Source organism: Oxyura jamaicensis, chromosome 5 (assembly GCF_011077185.1).
Source record: "Oxyura jamaicensis isolate SHBP4307 breed ruddy duck chromosome 5, BPBGC_Ojam_1.0, whole genome shotgun sequence".
Taxonomy (NCBI): Eukaryota; Metazoa; Chordata; class Aves; order Anseriformes; family Anatidae; genus Oxyura; species Oxyura jamaicensis.
Genome location: NC_048897.1, coordinates 11469570 through 11489327, shown reverse-complemented (window position 1 = coordinate 11489327; position 19758 = coordinate 11469570). Strand labels below are relative to the sequence as shown.

General features: G+C 34.8%; 1 protein-coding gene across 12 annotated transcripts in view; it reads right to left on the bottom strand.

Annotated features, from left to right (window-relative positions):
* The window catches only part of HECTD1 (HECT domain E3 ubiquitin protein ligase 1), a 68009-nt gene that overhangs the window by 23193 nt on the left and 25058 nt on the right, over positions 1–19758 (bottom strand). For 4 of the 12 annotated variants that reach the window (XM_035327716.1, XM_035327718.1, XM_035327709.1 and 1 more), the window contains exons 4-25: positions 19236–19463; positions 16885–17166; positions 16359–16647; positions 16000–16076; positions 15814–15912; positions 15372–15486; positions 14599–14773; positions 13065–13203; positions 12678–12848; positions 11466–11688; positions 11331–11375; positions 8129–8392; positions 7933–8009; positions 6583–6717; positions 6185–6344; positions 5758–5854; positions 5483–5588; positions 4130–4264; positions 3911–4050; positions 3148–3471; positions 2553–2719; positions 2189–2365 (exon numbers count right to left, since the gene is read on the bottom strand). In XM_035327716.1, the coding sequence (XP_035183607.1) occupies positions 2189–2365; positions 2553–2719; positions 3148–3471; positions 3911–4050; positions 4130–4264; positions 5483–5588; positions 5758–5854; positions 6185–6344; positions 6583–6717; positions 7933–8009; positions 8129–8392; positions 11331–11375; positions 11466–11688; positions 12678–12848; positions 13065–13203; positions 14599–14773; positions 15372–15486; positions 15814–15912; positions 16000–16076; positions 16359–16647; positions 16885–17166; positions 19236–19463 (3625 nt within the window). The remainder of the gene's footprint in view (positions 1–2188; positions 2366–2552; positions 2720–3147; positions 3472–3910; positions 4051–4129; positions 4265–5482; positions 5589–5757; positions 5855–6184; positions 6345–6582; positions 6718–7932; positions 8010–8128; positions 8393–11330; positions 11376–11465; positions 11689–12677; positions 12849–13064; positions 13204–14598; positions 14774–15371; positions 15487–15813; positions 15913–15999; positions 16077–16358; positions 16648–16884; positions 17167–19235; positions 19464–19758) is intronic. The other 8 variants (XM_035327719.1, XM_035327717.1, XM_035327714.1 and 5 more) reach the window with 6 other exon arrangements.

Below are 19758 nucleotides of genomic sequence, written 5' to 3'. Positions count from 1 at the left end.
CTCAAACATTACTTATTCACAGGAAAAGTCTTACAACAGGTAAGGACTACTTCATGTAAGATTTCAGCGTTGCAAGAAAAGTATGTTTCACGGGAATTTAAAGTGTTATACTGGGATCAGAACAGCACTGAAAAAAAAAAAAAGATTTTACTCATCTTTAATTTCTTTATTAACTTATGTTCCAGTATTTTGTAAGTTAAACGTAATAAACCTGCAATGATGAGGATAACATGCAAAATTTAGCAAACTAGGATAGAAATGGGGACAAAAAATATTAATGCTTGTCAGATACTTTTGCCAGTCTGATATATCAGAGTTATCTTAAAAGCTTCTTTCTAGTTTTTCTGATTGCATGTTAACTGCACCAAATTTTGGTGTCATTATTTCAATCGATACACATTTTCTTTAAAAACAAAATCCCTAAAGCTCAGTCAGCTTCTGTAACCTCAGACAAAAATTCAAAACAAGATGTCAGGTCCAGAGGCACATACACGTTTTTCTTTAATGAAAAAGAATAGAGCTCATTTCAAGTAAAATATATATATTTTTAGCACTGTCAGGTGCACTTTTACCTTATAACTATCCAAAAGCCATCACTTTAGACTGAAACAGAAGATCGCAGGTAATTTTCTGTTTAGAAATATCATTCTGGAGGAAGAGCACTTAAAAATGCATAAAGTTTTCAGAAGTAAACATCTCATCCCCACATGAGCAGGCTTATATCATATTATTATGGTATGATTTTACTCCATCTTCATGAGTTTTATCTGAATAGCTACATGCTACTAAACCTCCGAAGAGTGAACCTGTGATGCAAGTCTGAATTTTTATCTTTCTACATTTTATTTGACTTTCTTATTGAATACAAAAAGAGAGAGGTAAGCTCCATACAGAAACAGTATCATTTTTACCCTTTATGACTATCTGGATAGGGTGTTTTGAAAAAGCTTAATTAAATTATTGTTCTTCTTTTGTATAGTTCCTTCAACTACAATATTAATTACAAACAGTTCAAAACTTGCACAATTTTGTAAATATACATTATGTACTTGGAGTCTTGAATCTGCATTGTTGTGGCCCCAAAACAACTCAAGATATGTTTAAGCTTTTGAATAGCCAAAGAAAAGCCAATGGGATACCATTTTCTATTTTCAAGACAACTGTGGCAGGAGTAAGAGTCTGCTGATCATGTATCACACTTCGTAGTCATCACTTGACACATGAACCTCAATTTCACCTTAATAGGAAAAGTTTACTGGAATATAGGAACAAAAACACTGTTTTAATAGACTACTCACCAATAATACTTAACGTCTTAAAAGTGAGAGTGTATCTATGGATACTCTTGCATCTGGTAAGAACAATACATAGAGATGATGGGACAATTCCCTACAAGCTATACTGAATAGCTTAAGAAAGATTAAAAGTTCCAAAACATTTTAGATCATCATATTCATCATCGTAAAAAGTTTCTCCCTATTTACGAGCCGAGAACTAATAATCTGGCTAGGAGTGACTGAAGATGCTTCAGGAACAAGGCCAGTCTTACATACATCTAAATAGGGGTGGGCATCAGAGGGAACTGGGAAAGCATGTTCAGCTAACAAGATTATCAGGTCTTCTGGAGCCTCTTCAATACCTCAGCTTCCTGAGCACTGAATTCCGTGGCTGTTGCAGGTTTTGATTTTGCTCCCTAAGTTATATTACTTTTCACTGTTTTTAAAATAGTAACTTGATCCCAATGAAGCTAGCGAGGTAGGAAAGGTACAGCATACAACAAAAGTCAAGAAAAATATTGCAAATGCTAAGCTAGAAGAAATGAAGAATGTAATGATAGATGTTGCAGGCCCAAAGCTTAATTAATCAGTTTGCATCAACCAACCTGGCATATTCTTTATTCTTCATAATGAATGTCAAAATAACAATTTGGTATTTTAACTAAGCAAAGCTCTGAATGTTTCATTTACAACAAGATTTTTTTTCCATGCATTGAAATGGAATTTCACAAAGGGACCATAATGGTTACAGTATTTGAGTTCCTTCTTTCCAAGATATTGAAATTTCTATCAGCTTCTTCAAGAAACTACAGAAGGAATTGTTTAATATTACCAATTTCACATTTAGATTGAAATAAAACATGAAATACTCATGCTACAGAGTTTTACAAATTCAAGTAATTTGTGCTCACCATTATGCAATTCTCCTGTAACAGTGCCTTCACCCTGTGGGCTTCCGTCCTGATCTCTCCATTTCCAATCAATTCCTCTGATTACACGAGCTCCTGGAACCATGTATTTCAAAACCTGAGAACGGACCAGACGTCTCTGCCTTCGCAGATTGGCTTCAGCTTCTTTAGCAGCTTTTCCTACAAGAAATGTAACTTGAAATTAGAAGACTGAAAAATGCAGCAATATTGATTAGGGAATAAATCTGAGCTTGTTTTTAAGCAAGCTCCAAGGCAAAAATCAACATGTTCTTTCCACACTCATTTTTATAGGTCGTTCGTTAAGATTTCAAGAGAACAAACAGGACGTACACATTCTTTTTCTTACCCAACTGATCTTCACATACTCCATTCACAGTGCCATAAAGTTCAAATCCAGACAGGGAGAGGTAGTGTGTTTGCCCACTGGCATTCTTTCCCATCTGTTTTATTCGAACATGTCTCCAACCTTGTTTCTCATCCTTTGGAGGATCTAAAGGCCATGTTGCTGTAGACCTTCAAATTTGTTCGAAAACGGTATGGTTGGGGAGGAGAGAAAAAAAAAAAAACGAACAGTTTAGTACCAAAAACAAACACCTTGACAGCAATCATTTATAGGTAAAATCAGAAAACCGCCAAAAACATGAGAAATACAAAATCTAGCAACATTAGAGACAAATTCTGAATGAGTGCTAGTGTTACTATTTTCTCAAAAAAAATAAAAATATAAAATGCAAATTTACAATGATAGAAAATCACAAATGAACCATAAAGAGAACTTATGAATCACTTATTTTCCAGTCTACCCTTAATAATCTGCGCCACCTACCACTTTTTTACATCATTATTTATTATACCTATGGCATAAATTAAGTTAGTCTACATTCAAGTATGTATTTAACTGAGCTCAATTTTATAAAAGCTGGTAAAAGACACTGACATACCCTGGTTCGTTGAGACTACAGTCATCAACATGAGTATACAAAGTAGTCCAGTTCTGTCCATCCTTAGATACCTGGAAAACCCAATTTCTGAGAGCAGATCGTCCATAACCTCGAGCATGACGTAATGTGTAAGCTGATGGTATAACCCAAAGGCCAAGATCTATGGCAAACCAAGCATTCTTATCATCATTAGTATGACAATTGAGAGCTGAACTGTCACGGCTTAGGATGTCTTCTAAACGGCCATAAGGCAGATTTCTTCCTTCTGAGGATGTAACCACTACTAACCCATAGGCTGCTGGATTTACCCACTCATATGCAGTTCTATATTAAAAAGAGAAATGTACTGTTCAATTATTACTTACATTAAAAAACAGATATCAGAAACATTTGACAGTTTACTGCAAGTTATTGATTACAGCTGAGTTGATATTAACTGCTCCAGTTTATAATAATCTTAGATAATTAGATAACTTTAGAGACGTTCCAAAAAATGTTATTTTACTATAACAGTTAAGAAAAGACCCAACCCTTCCCATCCCGTCATTTCTTAAGCAAGAATACAAATTCTCAATCCAACTTCAGAGATTCATGTTTTTGTATTAGTTAAGCAGACCAAAAAATATATTGATCACCACTAAAAGCAAAGTCCCATTCTTAAACAAAAAATATAACAGATTTCATTATGAATTTTCATTTTTTCCCCTCTGGATATAGTTTACTAAATTTTAATTCAAAATATTTAGCTTTGAAAAAAACTCACTTTGCATTTGTCCCAATCCAGTAAATAATTCCATTTTCATCAAAATCATGTTGATGCCTGAATACAAATGTTTGGCCTTCACGTAGTTTTCGTACAAAAACAAATGAAGCCCTATCAAAGTCGTACCACTGCTTTGCTACCTACACATCAATGAAGAAAAAAAATTAGAGACACAGAATGCAACCTTTCCTCATGAACCGTATGTGGTATGTTGCTCACCATTTTCAGGAGATACTGTTCTAGAGATTCAACAGTTGCCAACGGCTCCATCTTTAGCATTCTGCCAGTTCGATCTATTAATGATGTCTCCCCTGAAGCACGTTCCAAACGAAACCTCAACCGTCTTGTGAGTATCTGAAAGAGTACCTAAACATTAATATAGGCTCTTCTGTTTACATTTTATAGTATCAAGACAAGCAATGTTCACTACAACAGTTTCAGCGCCTCATCAATTTTTGTGTGCAATTTAAATAAGCACTATATTCTAATTTAATGCTTTTAAAATGTTCCCTTAGTGCTCTGTTTTTCAGCTAACTCAACAATTCTTCAGTGGCAATCAACATAATCCAGTTACACATTCAAGCGAATATTTTCATATTTCATGTTTTTATAGCTTTTATTTCCCTTTTTTTTTTTATTAAGACCCATAATAATAATATAAAACCTCAATATCCAATGGCAGCAGTGTTTTTGCAACTTCCTGCAACCATCTTCTGATATTTAACATCAAAATAAAAACATTTGCACTTCACTGTCATTTTACACAGTCCTCAAGTGTGCTTTCGAACTGGACAAAACCAAGCAACATTTTTTGGTGAAGCTGCAGCTTTCCTTTACACGAAGCTACTACTCTTTGCTCAATCAGATAATGACAGGACAAGGGGTAATGGTTTTAATCTAAAAGAGGGAAGAAGAAATTCTTCACTAAGAGGGTGGTGAGGCACTGGCACAGGTTGCCATACTACATCCAGAAGTTGTGGATGCCCCATCCCTGGAGGTGTTTGAAACCAGGTTAGATGAGGCCCTGATCTAGTGGGTAGCATCCTTGCCTAGGGCAGGGTGGTTGGAAATAGATGATCTTTACGGTCCCTTCCAACCCAAGCCATTCTATCATTCTATGATACTCATACAGCTGACAGATGGGCACACTGTCCTATGTGGGGCCCTTTTAACCATTACAGCCCATCTCTAGTCATCATAAATGAGCTTGTCTTATAATTGTCTTCAACAAAATACTACTTTTGGGATACAATTAGATTCTAGTAATGAGGATATTCCCATACTAAAAGAATACTCAAGGACAAAAAAAAAAAAAAAAGAAAAAAAAAACCTCTTCAGTCAGAATTTACTACTTTCACTTCACAGTATAAAAGAATATGGAAGTAGAGGAAAACCCAAACATTCAGATTACATATTAGAAGAAATAAATGCCAAAAAGTTTGTTCTTCAGCTAATTCTATCCAATTTACAAGAACACATTTCATACAGATTTAACATGTGTAACTTCTCCTGAAATTCATATAAAACATTTGGTTGTTTATCACGGAGTATCATATACTATTATCACTGTACCTGAAGATTATATGTAGATCCTGGTGTATCATACAAGTGGAGAGGTAGACGTTCAATAGATTCTAACACTGCTATCAATTTCCGAATCAATGCAACTGCTGGACGACTGTGAAAGTGAACAGTCACTATGTTACCACACAAAATCTACAGTATCTCAGAGTATAGTACCCAGCTATAGTAAATATCTTAACATGTTAAGAATGTTCCTTTGTCTTTTCATTTTTTTTAAACATACATTACCACATCACAAACACAAGGTATTTTTTTTAACCTACCTTTCATCATCTTCATTTTCACTGAATGCTGTTTTGAAAACATTTATTCTCTCTACTAGTTGACTACAGTCTTGTTTCACATCTAAATCGATGTTCTAAGAGGAAAAAAAAAAATATATTACTTCTAATACAGCACAGCATATTCATTCTTTATATTGGCAAAAATATCTGTTTGGGCTCGCTGAATTTGCTATTTAAAATTTTATATCAAAAGCTAAATCATATCAGCCATTATAACTGTCTAGACTTTTAATATATTTAAATGAAAGTAATTTATTGTGATAGCATACATTCAATGGGTCAGATCACTTACTGTTGCAAGTCTGCCTAGTGTTCAAGACAGAAAAACACTACATCTATAATAGATTTATTTTAATTAACTTATGCCTACATTTTCTTTCAAAAGTTTTTCTTCAGAGACTTATGTTCTGTAAACTCACATTATTTAAAACTGTAAGCAATGATTGAACTAAGCCACTACTGCACATTTCATATGGAGAAATAGTATTCTCATCCTTCAAAAGTACAATTAAGTTTTCCAAAGCAGTCTTCATTAAATCTCTCCAAGTGTTTTCTCCTTCAATACACTGAAAGACAAAAAGACAATTATAATGAAACAAGCTAACAGTATTTTTCAAATGAACGCATGAAAAAAGTGTCCCAGTAAAGCATGTAACTAGGAATTGCATGCATAAAAAAACCCTCACAGTTCAGATAGTCACAATATGTCTATCTTAGATAGAACATAGGACATAAAACAGTCTGAATATTGCTATGTGATTTCCACTGACATCATATGCTATACATTACAGGAGGTACACTTACCTGTCTGTTTGTATGAAGTTCCCATGCAGACTCTAACTGTGTTGCTATGTTCCTCAGTGTTACAACTACTCCTCGAGGCATGCTTTCAACAGCTTTAAAATGATCATCGTATAAATCTCTTGCCATAGTGCGTACCTACAAAAGGATTTTCGTAATCACAAGTCATATGTTACTGTAATATGAGACCACTATTATTATTATTTAAGATTCTAGAAACTTGGTTTTCATTTTTCTTTGTGTTTTTAAAAGAAGTCCAGGATAGACAAAAATAGGTAAGAAAGAAACCTATCATACAACGTACATCATAAGATGCAAAGGCTAAATAAGATGCAAAGATGAAGGGATAAAAGCACAGCGGAAAATAAAAGTAGATAAACGTAATCTTACAGAAATTTACAGAAACTAAGCTTAACATCATACATTAAGTTACAGTTCAAAGGTAGCAGAAAAGACAGAGTTCTCAGTCTACAAATATTCAGTACTGTATCAACGTTCTGGTAATATTTTAGAGGTAATAGTTTTTTAAAAATATGGTTTATGAATTGTCTATTGGCATTCCCTAAACCAAATCCAACAAGTTGTCTTTAAGTGACCTTATTCTAAGAGTTTTGTTTTTTTAAGCTGCAGTTGCATTTGGACCTATGCAAGGTAAGGTCTATACATGAAAGAGAGAAGAGTAAAAATGCATTCTTTTCAGATGCTTAAATGATTGAGACCTGAATGTTACAGTTACAAATACATTGAACAAGACATTTTATTTTTTCCTAGGGCAGCAAGTTTAATATTCATAATATAAGACTAAAACCCATGTTATTTACATGGGTTATTAGTGACCTACTCATGACATTTCTAACAATTGCCAAAACATTAAAAACATTCAAACCAACTACAAAACTTCCATCAATTCAAAATGATAAGTGGAACAAGTTATGGATGAATTATGAATTATGTATGCCAGTAACTTAGAAAAGGGTTCAAAGACAGGTATGTTGATCATTATGCCTTTTCTTTCTTTGCATTAAAAAACAAAAACAAAACAAAAAGCCCAGCCACCTACAGCCACCTCCAAATAAAAATTGGATTTTCTTATGTTTTTAAAAGAAAATCTGTTTTCATTTAAAAGACTATGGAGCTTTCTAAAAAAGACTGCTGGACAAAACCATCTGCCTCAGAAGTGATTTGTTTTAAGTCAGGTTTTCCCCTTTAAGCTTGGCATTAAATTGTGTACAGCTGAAATTAGAGAAGATCTTATTCCTCTAAAAGGAAATTATATCCTATATAACATACGCATGCTGAAAAATAACACAAGCTATATTAAACTAAGTATAAAATTCACACATGCTCACCAACCTTCTGCTTTGTCTTCTCCAGCTTAGATTTTAGCTTTCTTCCTCTCTTACCAGTCCAGCCAGTCACAAATTCTGACCCTGCAAAGTATTTTTTTTAGACAAGTCAGAATTCCCCACAAATATGAAAGCCAAACAAACAAAACCCATCTTATCTACAATTGCTCCTACCTGTTCATTACACATACCTACATACTTACCCAAAGACGTTTCAGCTGTAAATGAATGCTTTGTTCCTCTGTTAGACTCAAACACAAAGCCTGGGAGATCCTCTTTCAGTATTGTAGCTTGCTGACCATCAGAATTGTGGATAGCGATTTCTCCTTCTTTCAAACAGGTGAGTGACCAGTTTCCCACAGTAAGTTTAGTTGGCCCTGGTGCTGATAAAATTGGCTGACTTGTGGTAGATGGTTTTACTTGGCTTCGCGCTCTTTGTAACTTCTCAAGGAATTCACTCCTACTTTCTATTTAAAAACAAACACACATTTTTTTTTTCTAACAATTGATTCCACCATCATATATCTCAAGCAATTTTTTTTTGCATGAGCAAAACAACTGAGTACATTCAATGCAAAATTAAGTTTGAAATTAAGGGTTTGTAAGTACCCTGAACTTATTCCCACTCTATGTACTCCAACAGTGATTTATTCCACTATCACATCAATATGGACTACTCTTTCTAAATGATGCTACTGACAGATGTGTTAAATCATTTTTGCAATTATAATAGATCAAAGAAATCAATGACAAACCTTCAAGTTTGTAAAAATAAATTCTCACTATTGCCAGCATGAACTATTTGTGTTTTAGAAATAGGAAATTAAATGAATTCTCCAACAGGAAAACAGCAATCAAATTCATAGTTTACAGCAGGTGAAGAAAAGATGCTTAAGCCATATAAAAAAAACTGGAAAAAAAATCACAGAACTTTAGAGTATGATGATCAATATGTGGTAAAAGGAATTCGTTCAGATTAACTGTCACAAAGGCAACAGAAAATATTTTAAGTTACATTAAAACTTTCATTCGTATGTTTTGCAGACCTTCTGCATTCACCTCAGAGAAAGTAAGAAAGCCACATTTATGTAATTTACCACAGTTACGTTATGCTAAATCAGGTTATAATGTAGACGCTCCTATTCGTTTTTTAGTAACTACAAAATTTTTCAAGACATACATATCTGAGAGAAACATGGAATAAATGTAATGACACCACAAAATATTTATATGGAGATATCACTTAATAGATGATAAACAGGCTCATATCCTACTTTTTGGATATGTATGTAATCTAGCTTGAAACTAGTCTAAACAATTCAATTTCAGTTAAATTATTTTTTTAATACAGTACTAGTTACAAGACTGCATGCTACATTCAAACTAGTATTTAAGGTAATTCCAGAATATTTAATGAGTTCATATTTTAGAAAAAATCTTTGTTATTGATTTTTATTTTATCTCAAATTCAAGGATAAGAATTGATACCGATTTTATAAATGTAACATTTGTAGTCCGTGCACATGCAAAATTGCTGTTTTCTTTTTGCTGCAATGGCTTATGCTCTAGATTTTTTAAGTCTGCCAGCTTAACTATTACACAATACTAAAAAACAACAAAAAACCGTTCTGTATGCAAAATAAATATGCGCTCCTGAGGCATAACATTCTTTATTTTTTAAAATTCACAGCAGCCAAGGAGGTTTGTAAAAAGAATTTTGAAAATTTGCATGAGAAATTAAAATTCTGTTAATGAATCACTTCCAAATTTCCATAATTACATTTTTGTGTATTTATTATGCAACACGTTGCACTGAAAGTGCAATAATTTAACATGGTTGAAAACAATTTCGGGCTTCCTTAGACAGAATTTTGAAACTCACATAAAGAATTACCATTGAATTTCAATTTTTGCATTGAATTTTTTTTCCCTAAGAATTCAAACAAACAAGTATTAAGCTAATGAGGAGAGGGGTGAGGACAGACCTTCCAAAAATGTTCGTAGTATATATATGTCCCCACATCCCCTCCAGCCTTTGTCATGCAATACACACCAACAAATTCCATTAGTCAACCCTCTATATTCTTGCCAGTCATGAAGTTACTAAAAAGTATACCATGAGATTAATCAGCAATGATTTAAGACAGCAGAACATATAGTATAGTTCAGGACTTAAAAACAAAGATACTATTCTGAATCTATACTGTGTAGTATTTTTAGTTAAATCTTAACAAATACTAGTTTCATATCTCAAGTGAAAGAGAAGCTGCTGCACATGCTTAAAAGCTAGCTAACGGTTAAACTTCAGGCAAACTACATTGCAATGTCAGCATTCTTAGTAGAGGTCTGGTTGACAAAAAAAAATTAAAAAGCCTGATTGAATCCAGTTTAGCACCCTGCCTTTCATAATATCCATGCTAGATCCCAAGTTTTTGAACAAGATATCTATTTGATCATAGAAAAAATACATAGGAAGAGAAACATCATCTTAAATCGATAATCTGACTAATCTTCACTCCAAATTCAATTAAGCAGTCCCATTCAACTCATCTTCTATAAAAACAGTAAGAACCCATCCCATCATCTGGGAGGAAGCAAGCAGAATTGGCATTCAAGGGCCATGATGATTTAAGAAACTAACCACATGGATTTTCTTAAAATTATATTGTATGATAAAGAAGTATATCAACACAGAAACTGTTTGCCTTGCTTAAAGAATGCAAGAATACACTTTTTGGGGAAAAAAAGGAAAAAATTCCAAAGTGACTTCCAATTGTGTTATAATCGAAAAACACACCATACCACAATTTTTCTTCGTGCCTCAAAACTCACAAATAATGTCATTAGCACTTCATTTCTATCCTGAATCATAATATGTTCTGTTATTTCACTCAATGGCTTGTTGAAAACAAAAATATTGCAAAGCATTTTATGTCTGCTGATTCATAAATGTATGAACTGTTGCAAAAAAAGATAAAACAATAAAGGAGGGTTGTTTCTGCATCCAGAACAAGTTGTGTATTCTGTACAGAAAATTAAAAAACTGTACACTGCCAGTGCATGAGGTCCATTCCCCTATCCTCCCTCCGACAAACAATTAAGACACTGTAATTTGTTTCCCAGTCTTGATGAGAAACTTTCCATTACTTTGTCTTCAAACACATGCAATTTCATTCTGCCAGCTAGAAGCAAACCACAAATCGCCATTTCAACCTGCTTTTCCTGGGACGGCCACTACAAAGTGCTTTTAATGACGGGGGTGAAAAAATTAGGTATGCATGGAGAAGATTCAAAACAAAACAAAGTTAATATACTTTTCACTGGCAAGATGTTTACTTAACACAATTCACCCAAGTCAAGTTATAGTCACATGCTATCTGATGAAAAGCATCACAATTAACTGACCACCTTCCACCTGTTTACATCCTTTACTATTTAGTAAGCCAATTCCTGCAAAACAAAATAGCTCCAATCAAATTACATAAACAAACAGAGTAGTCTCAAAAATTAACTTGGATTTGAACTAAGTAGAAATCCTACCTGAACTATCGGATCCTCCTTCGGGACTTCCACTGGAATACATTGTGGCCAGTTTCCCATCCAAGATAAATCTGAACCATCCATTACTGCCATTAGACAGCTCCAGGGCTGCAGCATCACTCCAGATATACAGGCAGTCCCTGCCCCTAATGATTGACCAGTCTCTCCAGTGATATGGTTTACCCTGTTGAAGTTCTTTAGCATCCTCCTGTGGTTCATCCTCCTGTAATAAAATTATATTTGATCACAAAACACACACACACAAAAACAACACATAAAACCAAAACAGAATAAACAAATCTTGATAAGGATTGAAGTGAAAAATAAATTGCTCAAACCAAAAAGGTATAGGAACTAAGCTTTTCTGTCTGTAAAATCCATCCTTAAAAGTATTCATTCACAGAGTAAGATACTTTGGAAAGGTTTCTTTTCAAGTACAAATTTACTCAATAACAACAGCCTACTAACAGGGGTATATATCCCACCTCTCTTCAAAACTCATATTGTGAGAACAGCATTCTGTTCTGTTAAGACTGGAAGAGCTCTCTGGAAGTCATCTTGTTCAACTCCCTTGCCACCTAGGACCAGTTGTCCAAAACCATGTCCAGACAGCTCTTAAATACCTAAGCAAACACTAAAAAAACAAAACAAAACAAAACAAAAACAAAAAAAAACACCACCCCTTCAACCAAAAACTTAGGGCATAACTATAAATCTTAATTAAATGGATAAGAAAATTATCTGAGCTGTCCATAACTTACTGTTGGAAATAAGCAAATAACTTCAATGCGCCCTTAAGCTTTTCATCATGTAGAAAATTATTTTTGTTTTTATGTTTTCATTACATTCCATAACAAGGCTTAAAACCACCTGCAATTACTTGATACGTGCACATTGAAAGAGATGCACTGCATTCAGGAAGGATTAATCTCATTTAGCACTCATGTTCAAACTACAAGATAAATACAGTGGTCAAGAGGTCTTGACACAAAGTAAATACAAATAGGAAAACTCAGCAGATAAGGTGCTAACAGGATATTACGTTACAAAACAATAATGACAGCAACAATAAAAACAAACAAGTGGCATACAATAAGCATTAAATTAATAACCTATCTAGCTAGCTACCTTCCTCTGGACATTTTCATAATATTAACAATTATATCACAAGTGCTGGTTTTACAAGAACAAAGTTAGCAATTCTGTACTTACTTTCTCAGGTTTAGATTCCTCTTCATTCTCATCATCAGATGAGGGCCCCGCCAAAGTTGACACTTTACTAATTACACCAAGTCTAGCCAGTTGATCTAGAAAAAGATCACCACCTTTATCCACCAAATCCCTTATGATTTGCAAGGCTAGCAAATGGCCATCATCATCATCCTGTCATAAATTGGGATGGAAAGGAAACAGTAAGTGAGATCTCTACTAAAAAATATCTCGACATACTCAGCATCATAGCCAATTACAGATGGATGCCATAAACAACACTTAAAGGTTAGCTATTAATAAGCATGTGGAGTCAGTAAGTGTAATCCCCTTTTTACAGTGGTTTCATTAGGACCAAAAAAAAAAAAAAAAAAAAGTTTTCTTTCTTACCTCTTGATCAAGAACTGTAGCTGTTATTTCAACCAGTATTGTGGGCAGATTGTGGCCAGCATCAGAGTCACAAACCTCCTTCAGTAGCGCCTCAGAACAAAAATGTATCATTTTTCTAATGAGAGCAAGACTTGCTTTCCTTTAAAGCAGACCATAGGAAAAGGTTCTTACCAAGCAGTAAGCAAACAGTAAGCAAAGCAACAAAGAAGCTGAAGATAAAAATAACTTTTGCACTACATTTATGCATGCTTACAGAAATACTTTTTTGAAATGAATTCCAGTTCTGGTTGCCAGATAGTAAGTCTCAGATTAATTCCAAGAATAATCCACCTACGGATTTTTTTGATTCTACAGCACCATGACAGTCTAACATATTTTTGTCTCCTTCACCCTTCCAAAGTCAAACCAATTTTACATTCTGTCTTTATCCACACTTAGTGATGGCAATTCACTTCTGCACAGTTTATCTGCCTCCCAGGTACCATCTCAGCCTTACATCTGTCACATACTTCCAGCATTTTGGTTAGATCTCTTGCATTTTGAAGTCTAAAAAAAAAGTCTTTTTTAAGTCTATAAAATCATGCCATTTTCCATATTAAAAAGTAAAATGAATATGGAATCTGGTTACTTGTGTATGACTAAAATAGAATTTATTTTTGAGTGACTTTTAAACACATGATTTACCAGATTCAAAAAGAAAACTCTAAAATATGGACAGCTACTACTTTTCACATCTTCAGAGGTTAATCATACAGAGAAGGTTAACACTGTTTCTTTTTTCCGTTATTTAAAATGGCCTAGTTTAATCTGCCCAAAAGTCCTACACCCGTAAATGTCCCTATACACTGAGAATACAAAAGATTAAGCAAATGTTATGTTTGTATAACGTAAAAGGCTGAGAGGTTCTGGTCAGACAGTTTATCACAAATATTATGTCACCCACAGTATTACTTTTAAGCATCAAATTAGATTGCATTTTTGATTCTCTCAATATGAGGCATCTTCCTCAGTTAATAAACATATAAGCTGTCAAGAAGTCTTCCAAAACCTTCTGAAATAGCTTTTCCCAGTCTCTCTCATTTACCCATTAATGTATCTTGATACTACTTCATTAGCTTTCCTTTCCATGACAGCAGCTACGAACAGCTGTGACCAAATACACATGATCCACAGTACGAAGTGCTACAGGAACATAGTATTCTTCCATCATGCTTCAGCAGTCAAGAAAGAGCATGCTACTCTCTCCTACTTCAATTAACCATATTTCTTCCAAGACACCACTTACCCAGAATGGGTAATAACAAAAAAAAAACAACAACAACAAAAGAACACTTCAAATATTAAGCAAAAATAACTCTCTCAATGTTTTTCAAACCACCTCTTCTGCTCAAACTGATATATGTTTAAAAGTCACTTGCATTACTTTTAGATGCTTTAGATTTATTTTACTGGAAAAAAAATCCTTGCTAGCTTTTTTAATCAGAATATTAAGAACTGAAAAATATGCAGGGAAATGGACAGTCACGCCTATTACCTTATTGAAGGCAGCATAGTTTGTTGAAATGTTTGTGCAAACACAGGCAATAATCTTTTCAAGTATATGGGTGCCATTTCTGGATCTCCTTTGGGTTCGTTACATTCTTCCTCATCCTTGTTTGCATCTTTCTTTTTCTTCTCATCTCCTTTGTTAACAGGACACATCCAGTCCCCTAGAAAACAAACAAAAAAGAAACACCATTCAAATAAAAGTAAGAAAGTTTATTTACTAACATCTGGGCACCTGAACATAAATACACATTCCTAAGATGTGTAATTTACATGTGTACAACTTTGTTACCAAACAACTTTTTTAAACAAAGTACTACCAAAGACCACTCATAGGAAAAGCTCAAATTCCTTAAAAATTGAGTATGAACAGACAGCTAGCTACCTGTGGCTCCAGTGCTACAAGAGCCTCATGAACAGGTAAAGAGCAGCTTCCATGTAGAAAGGAAGGATGCCAGAGAAGCTACCAAGGCTGACATCCTCTGAACCCACAGCAAAATCCCAGTCTAGCCCCATTCCACAGTTGAAGACCAGGACCACTGGCACTGCTCATGTCCACTCAGCAGTTTCTTCTGTAATCCCCCAGCCCTTAAGAACATGTAAAATATTAAAGTTTTTATATGCAATCTGAAGGCTAGGAAAGGCTGGTCACAAAATACTGTATTTTTTTCATGATTCTTAATAGAGTAAAATTGTAATAATTGAATTGTTTTATATTTGCATTTCTAAAAGCAAGAGGAAGGAATTAAAAACTGCTCTCACCTGGAGACTGAAGAATAGCTACTACTTCGCTGTGACCCCTTTCACGAGCTTTGTCTAAAGGAGTCTTCCCATCTTCATCTCTCAAATCAGGGTTTGCACCATGTCGCAAGAGAGTCTGAGAACAAATATTTTCAAAAATTAAACAACATTAGGATTCCTTCTTCCAAAGAAGTACATATTTTTCCCTATGTCCTTCCCACACTAGCATGCAAAGGTAAAACATTACGTGCACAGGAAGTTGGAACACAATATGGTTTTTATATCTGTGAAGTTAATATAGAACTTTTATTCACATTATTGACCTACCATAACCAAAAATTTGTATTGCAATCAACACTGTAAAGAACATGTAAATATTGGACAGAGCACAAAGACTTTTTTTCCAGAACAAGGGAAAAAATCAGTATGTATGGCTTTCTAGCAATGTCAGTTTAAATCATACCTTTGCTACCTGAGGTCTTCCAAAACACGCTGCATAATGTAATGAGGATGACCTCTGTCCTCTGTTAACATCAGCACCCCTTTCACAGAGAAATTCTACCTGTTAAACAAGGAAAAGGAAACTAGTTTTTCCATCTTTCTTTACATAAAAATCCTAAACTTATAAAGTTCTGTAAAATTAATTTACCATTTCCTGAGTTCCAAAAGCTGAGGCCCAGTTTAAAAGAGTTTGTCCTACATCATCCATAAAATTTACTTCAAAAGCTGAAAGATACAATTAAATAAAAATAATTAAAGCTCCCAGCATTAGATGGTAAGCTTCAGCAGTGTCAAGTAAATTGCAGGTCTTCAAAAAAAAAAAAAAAAAAAAAAAAGGCATTTATACCCTTAACTCCTTAACTGCAATCCAAAAGAACCAAGTTATTACTAACAAAAACTGTTCAACACAGGTAACTTGTATAGAAAGAATTTTAAGGTAACACCTAAGTTATGACACCATAGATACTTTATTTAGCTCATTTTCTTTTTCAGAGAATTCTCTCTTACCTCCTGTGTCAATAGCATCTATTAGTGCATCAGTGTCCTTACTGCGGATGCAATCTATCAGCTGCCGATGAGAACGTTCCCCAGAACTATCCAGTCTTCGCAATCCTGGGATTCTGCCTGTAGATCCAGCACTGGATTTTGGCAGGGCTTTTCTCCCTTCGAACAGTAGCACCAAAAGAAGATCTACTAACCGCATGGTATCCAGTACACATCTCTCATCACCCTGCAACGCACTTTCTATAGAATCTGGAAGTTCAGATCTTAGGAGATCCTGGAAATAATTAAAAGTCTGAACAATAAAAAATATACAGGGCTTTAGAAAACTCTATCAGAACTGGGTTTCATTTCCATATGAAATGTTTCCTTTTTTTCCCCTCTTGATAAATAACCTATACGTATATGTACATATTTTCATAATCAATAAATCTATATATATATAAATGACAATAAAATCTTACATATATTAAAATACATGAAGAAAAAAATTAAAAAGAATGAAAAGTTGTAGCATAAAATGATTTCTTACATGTGTTACTACTGGAGAGCCTCTACACAGGGTTGACAACAGGCTTACAATAGTTGACACCTGATTACTTAATTTAGAGTCTGCAGCTGTAGATGGTGCTCCAGTGCTACTCCGGCCAGGTTTGCAAGCTGAAGATGGTCCTGATGCTGTCCCACCAGCAGCTGCCATGCGAGATAACAACTCCTCAGTTAACCCATGCTTAGCTAAGGGGGCTGGGTCAACTCCACGGCGTGTGAATCTGTCAGCTAATGAAGCAAAACATCTCAGAGCTCCATCTGAAACCTAGGAAAGAAGTGCAAATGAAAAGATGAAACATCTGTTACTTAAGGTGAGAAGATGCTAACAGGATATTCACAAAAATACAGGACATAGGAGAAGCTGATTTCTCCAGGTTTCCTTCAAAGTAAATGAACAGAGACAGGTTTTTGTTTGTTTTTTAAGCTAACATGTTTCTCTCACCCGTACTACGCATTACACCAGGAGCATCTCCCGGTCATATCAGGGGGGTTGCACATTTACATATCAAAGTGAGCTGCTTCTGGCAATCTACCTTCCTAAACATGAGGCAGCAAACCAGACTAGTCCCAGTAAAAGATTTAATAAAAACTACCAATACCTACTTCTTATCAAACTCTGAATTACTACAGTTCTTAGTCCCTAGAATGTCATCTACTTCCAGAGCAGCCCATTTTCAAAATGATTGTCAGCTGTCACATACCTGAAGACTGTTACTTATCAATACACATACCAAGATTTGAGCATTATTAGCTACTCAGACAGACTTTGTTAAAAGCCATAAATCTTTGTTTGCAAGGACTTGAAAAAAAAGATTCTCTAGAAGAAAAGCAGTGCATGCTAAACTTCTGTCACAGTCCCTGCACGCCAAACATCCTGATTTATCAGTACTCTTTTACAAGAGATTTTTTCATTAACTTACAATGGTGACTACTTGTGTCCTCTGACATTTTGCTCTCATTCTTTGACAAGATGAGGTATGAACAGTTCTATCATTCTTTATGTAAACCATATATACTTTACCAATAAAAAGCAAACGCAGATAAGCTGTTCTCAGGGCCACATTCATCTGGTTTGAACCCTTCCCTCAAGTGATATTACTAGCTGGCTACCCTCAGAAAGGGACAAAAATCCAACAGTGTAAAACAAGAAAAAAAATGCAAAGGAAATACTGCTCAAATCCAAAATAACCATCAACATTTGTCAAAAATCCTGAGGTGTCTTTCACACAGATCATACATTTCTCAAGGATACCGCTACAGATTCATTTACTATGATCTGGGTTACTCCAACCTTAAGCAAACTTATCTTGAAGCTTAACTGCTAAAAGACTAACTTCTTGAAAGTTTGAGTTCCTGTTCAGATCTCCAACAGTCCTAGCAACAGCTTTGTTACAGCGTTTTATATTGGGAAACAGATAAAGACTACAGACTTAGGTTTAAATTTCAGGGTTAGCTTGCCTCAGATGATCAGTGCATTAATGAAGTCATATAAAACCAAGGTGAAACCTTGGATAAAAACCAAGGTGACTTGTTCTCAGATGGCTAGTGTGATAGCCCCCTGCCAAGTGGTTCTTTCAAAAAGATCTGAAAACACATCAAAAATGTAGCTTACTGGCAAAAAGACTGTCTCACAAATACAACATGCTTAATAAACCAGACTAAGGAGTTTGGGTGGGGTGGAGTCAGGAATGGGGACAGAAGTGGGGGAAAAACTGGGACAGAGAATGGCACTCACAAGAAACCTGGCCAGGATGCAACAAGTATTTGGCTAAATAGCTATTGCAAAGCCTTAGTACAACACACAAAAGGATTCTGCTAATAGGAAGATAAATACTTTAAGTTCCTAGACTTTACAAGGTCTACGTAACCTATGTAAAACTGCAATAAAGAAGTGGTGTTACAGTAGTACTGCCTGTCCGTGCAATATCTTAGCATCAACTATGACTGTTTTTATTGTTTCTCTGAGGCAACAGAAAAAGTTGTTTTTTGTCTTTTACTTATGCTCAATTTAGTCGTGACTGAGGTGCAGACATAAAACAATAATTAATTCTCAAAGTATTTCAAAAATCACTGAAAAATTTACAGGACATTTTTCAATGGACTTTTCAGAGGTTGAATAAGATCACATTCATACAACAGCACTTGCAGTCAAACGCTAAGCAGTATTTTTATTCTCTTGCCATCACAACTGTAAAAGAAGACTAACACAATATTCAAATATAACAACAACTACTTTGTAAACATAGTTGTGGAGACTGTATAAAACTACCTAGCCATTCATTTATTAAATGTTATGGGTGTTAAATTCACAGTTTGAGCCAACTATTTTATTACCTGATGGTCTTCATGTTTTAATAAACTAGACAGTGATTCCACACAGATCTCCAATGAAGAATCCTGAGGCTCCATTTTGCCACAGAGCCTGGAGACTACAGCCATAGCAGAATGTAAAGTATCTTTATGAACAAGGTGTCCGCTGTCACGAATGAATGTCAGAACGCAATTCAATCCCCCAGCTTCAAACACAGCTCCTGACTCACGGGTACAGATTAATTCTAACACCTATAACGAAATGAAATTTAATTATAACAAAGCACACATAAAAATGCAGTTATTTGTTTATATCCATCTACAGAACTAGTTAAATAACAAAACAAACACACATACACACACATACACGCACACAAAACACCTCTCTTCCTCAACACCCCTAAGGGGATGAAACCTCTGGTACACTATCAATTTTATTCTTAAATACAGGAGCAAATACAAGAAAATCCCTCAATAGCATGGTTTTTAACAGTCGCTCATGGCAAGCAGCTAGATAATAAATATCACCTTTTCCTGGGAGAATGAC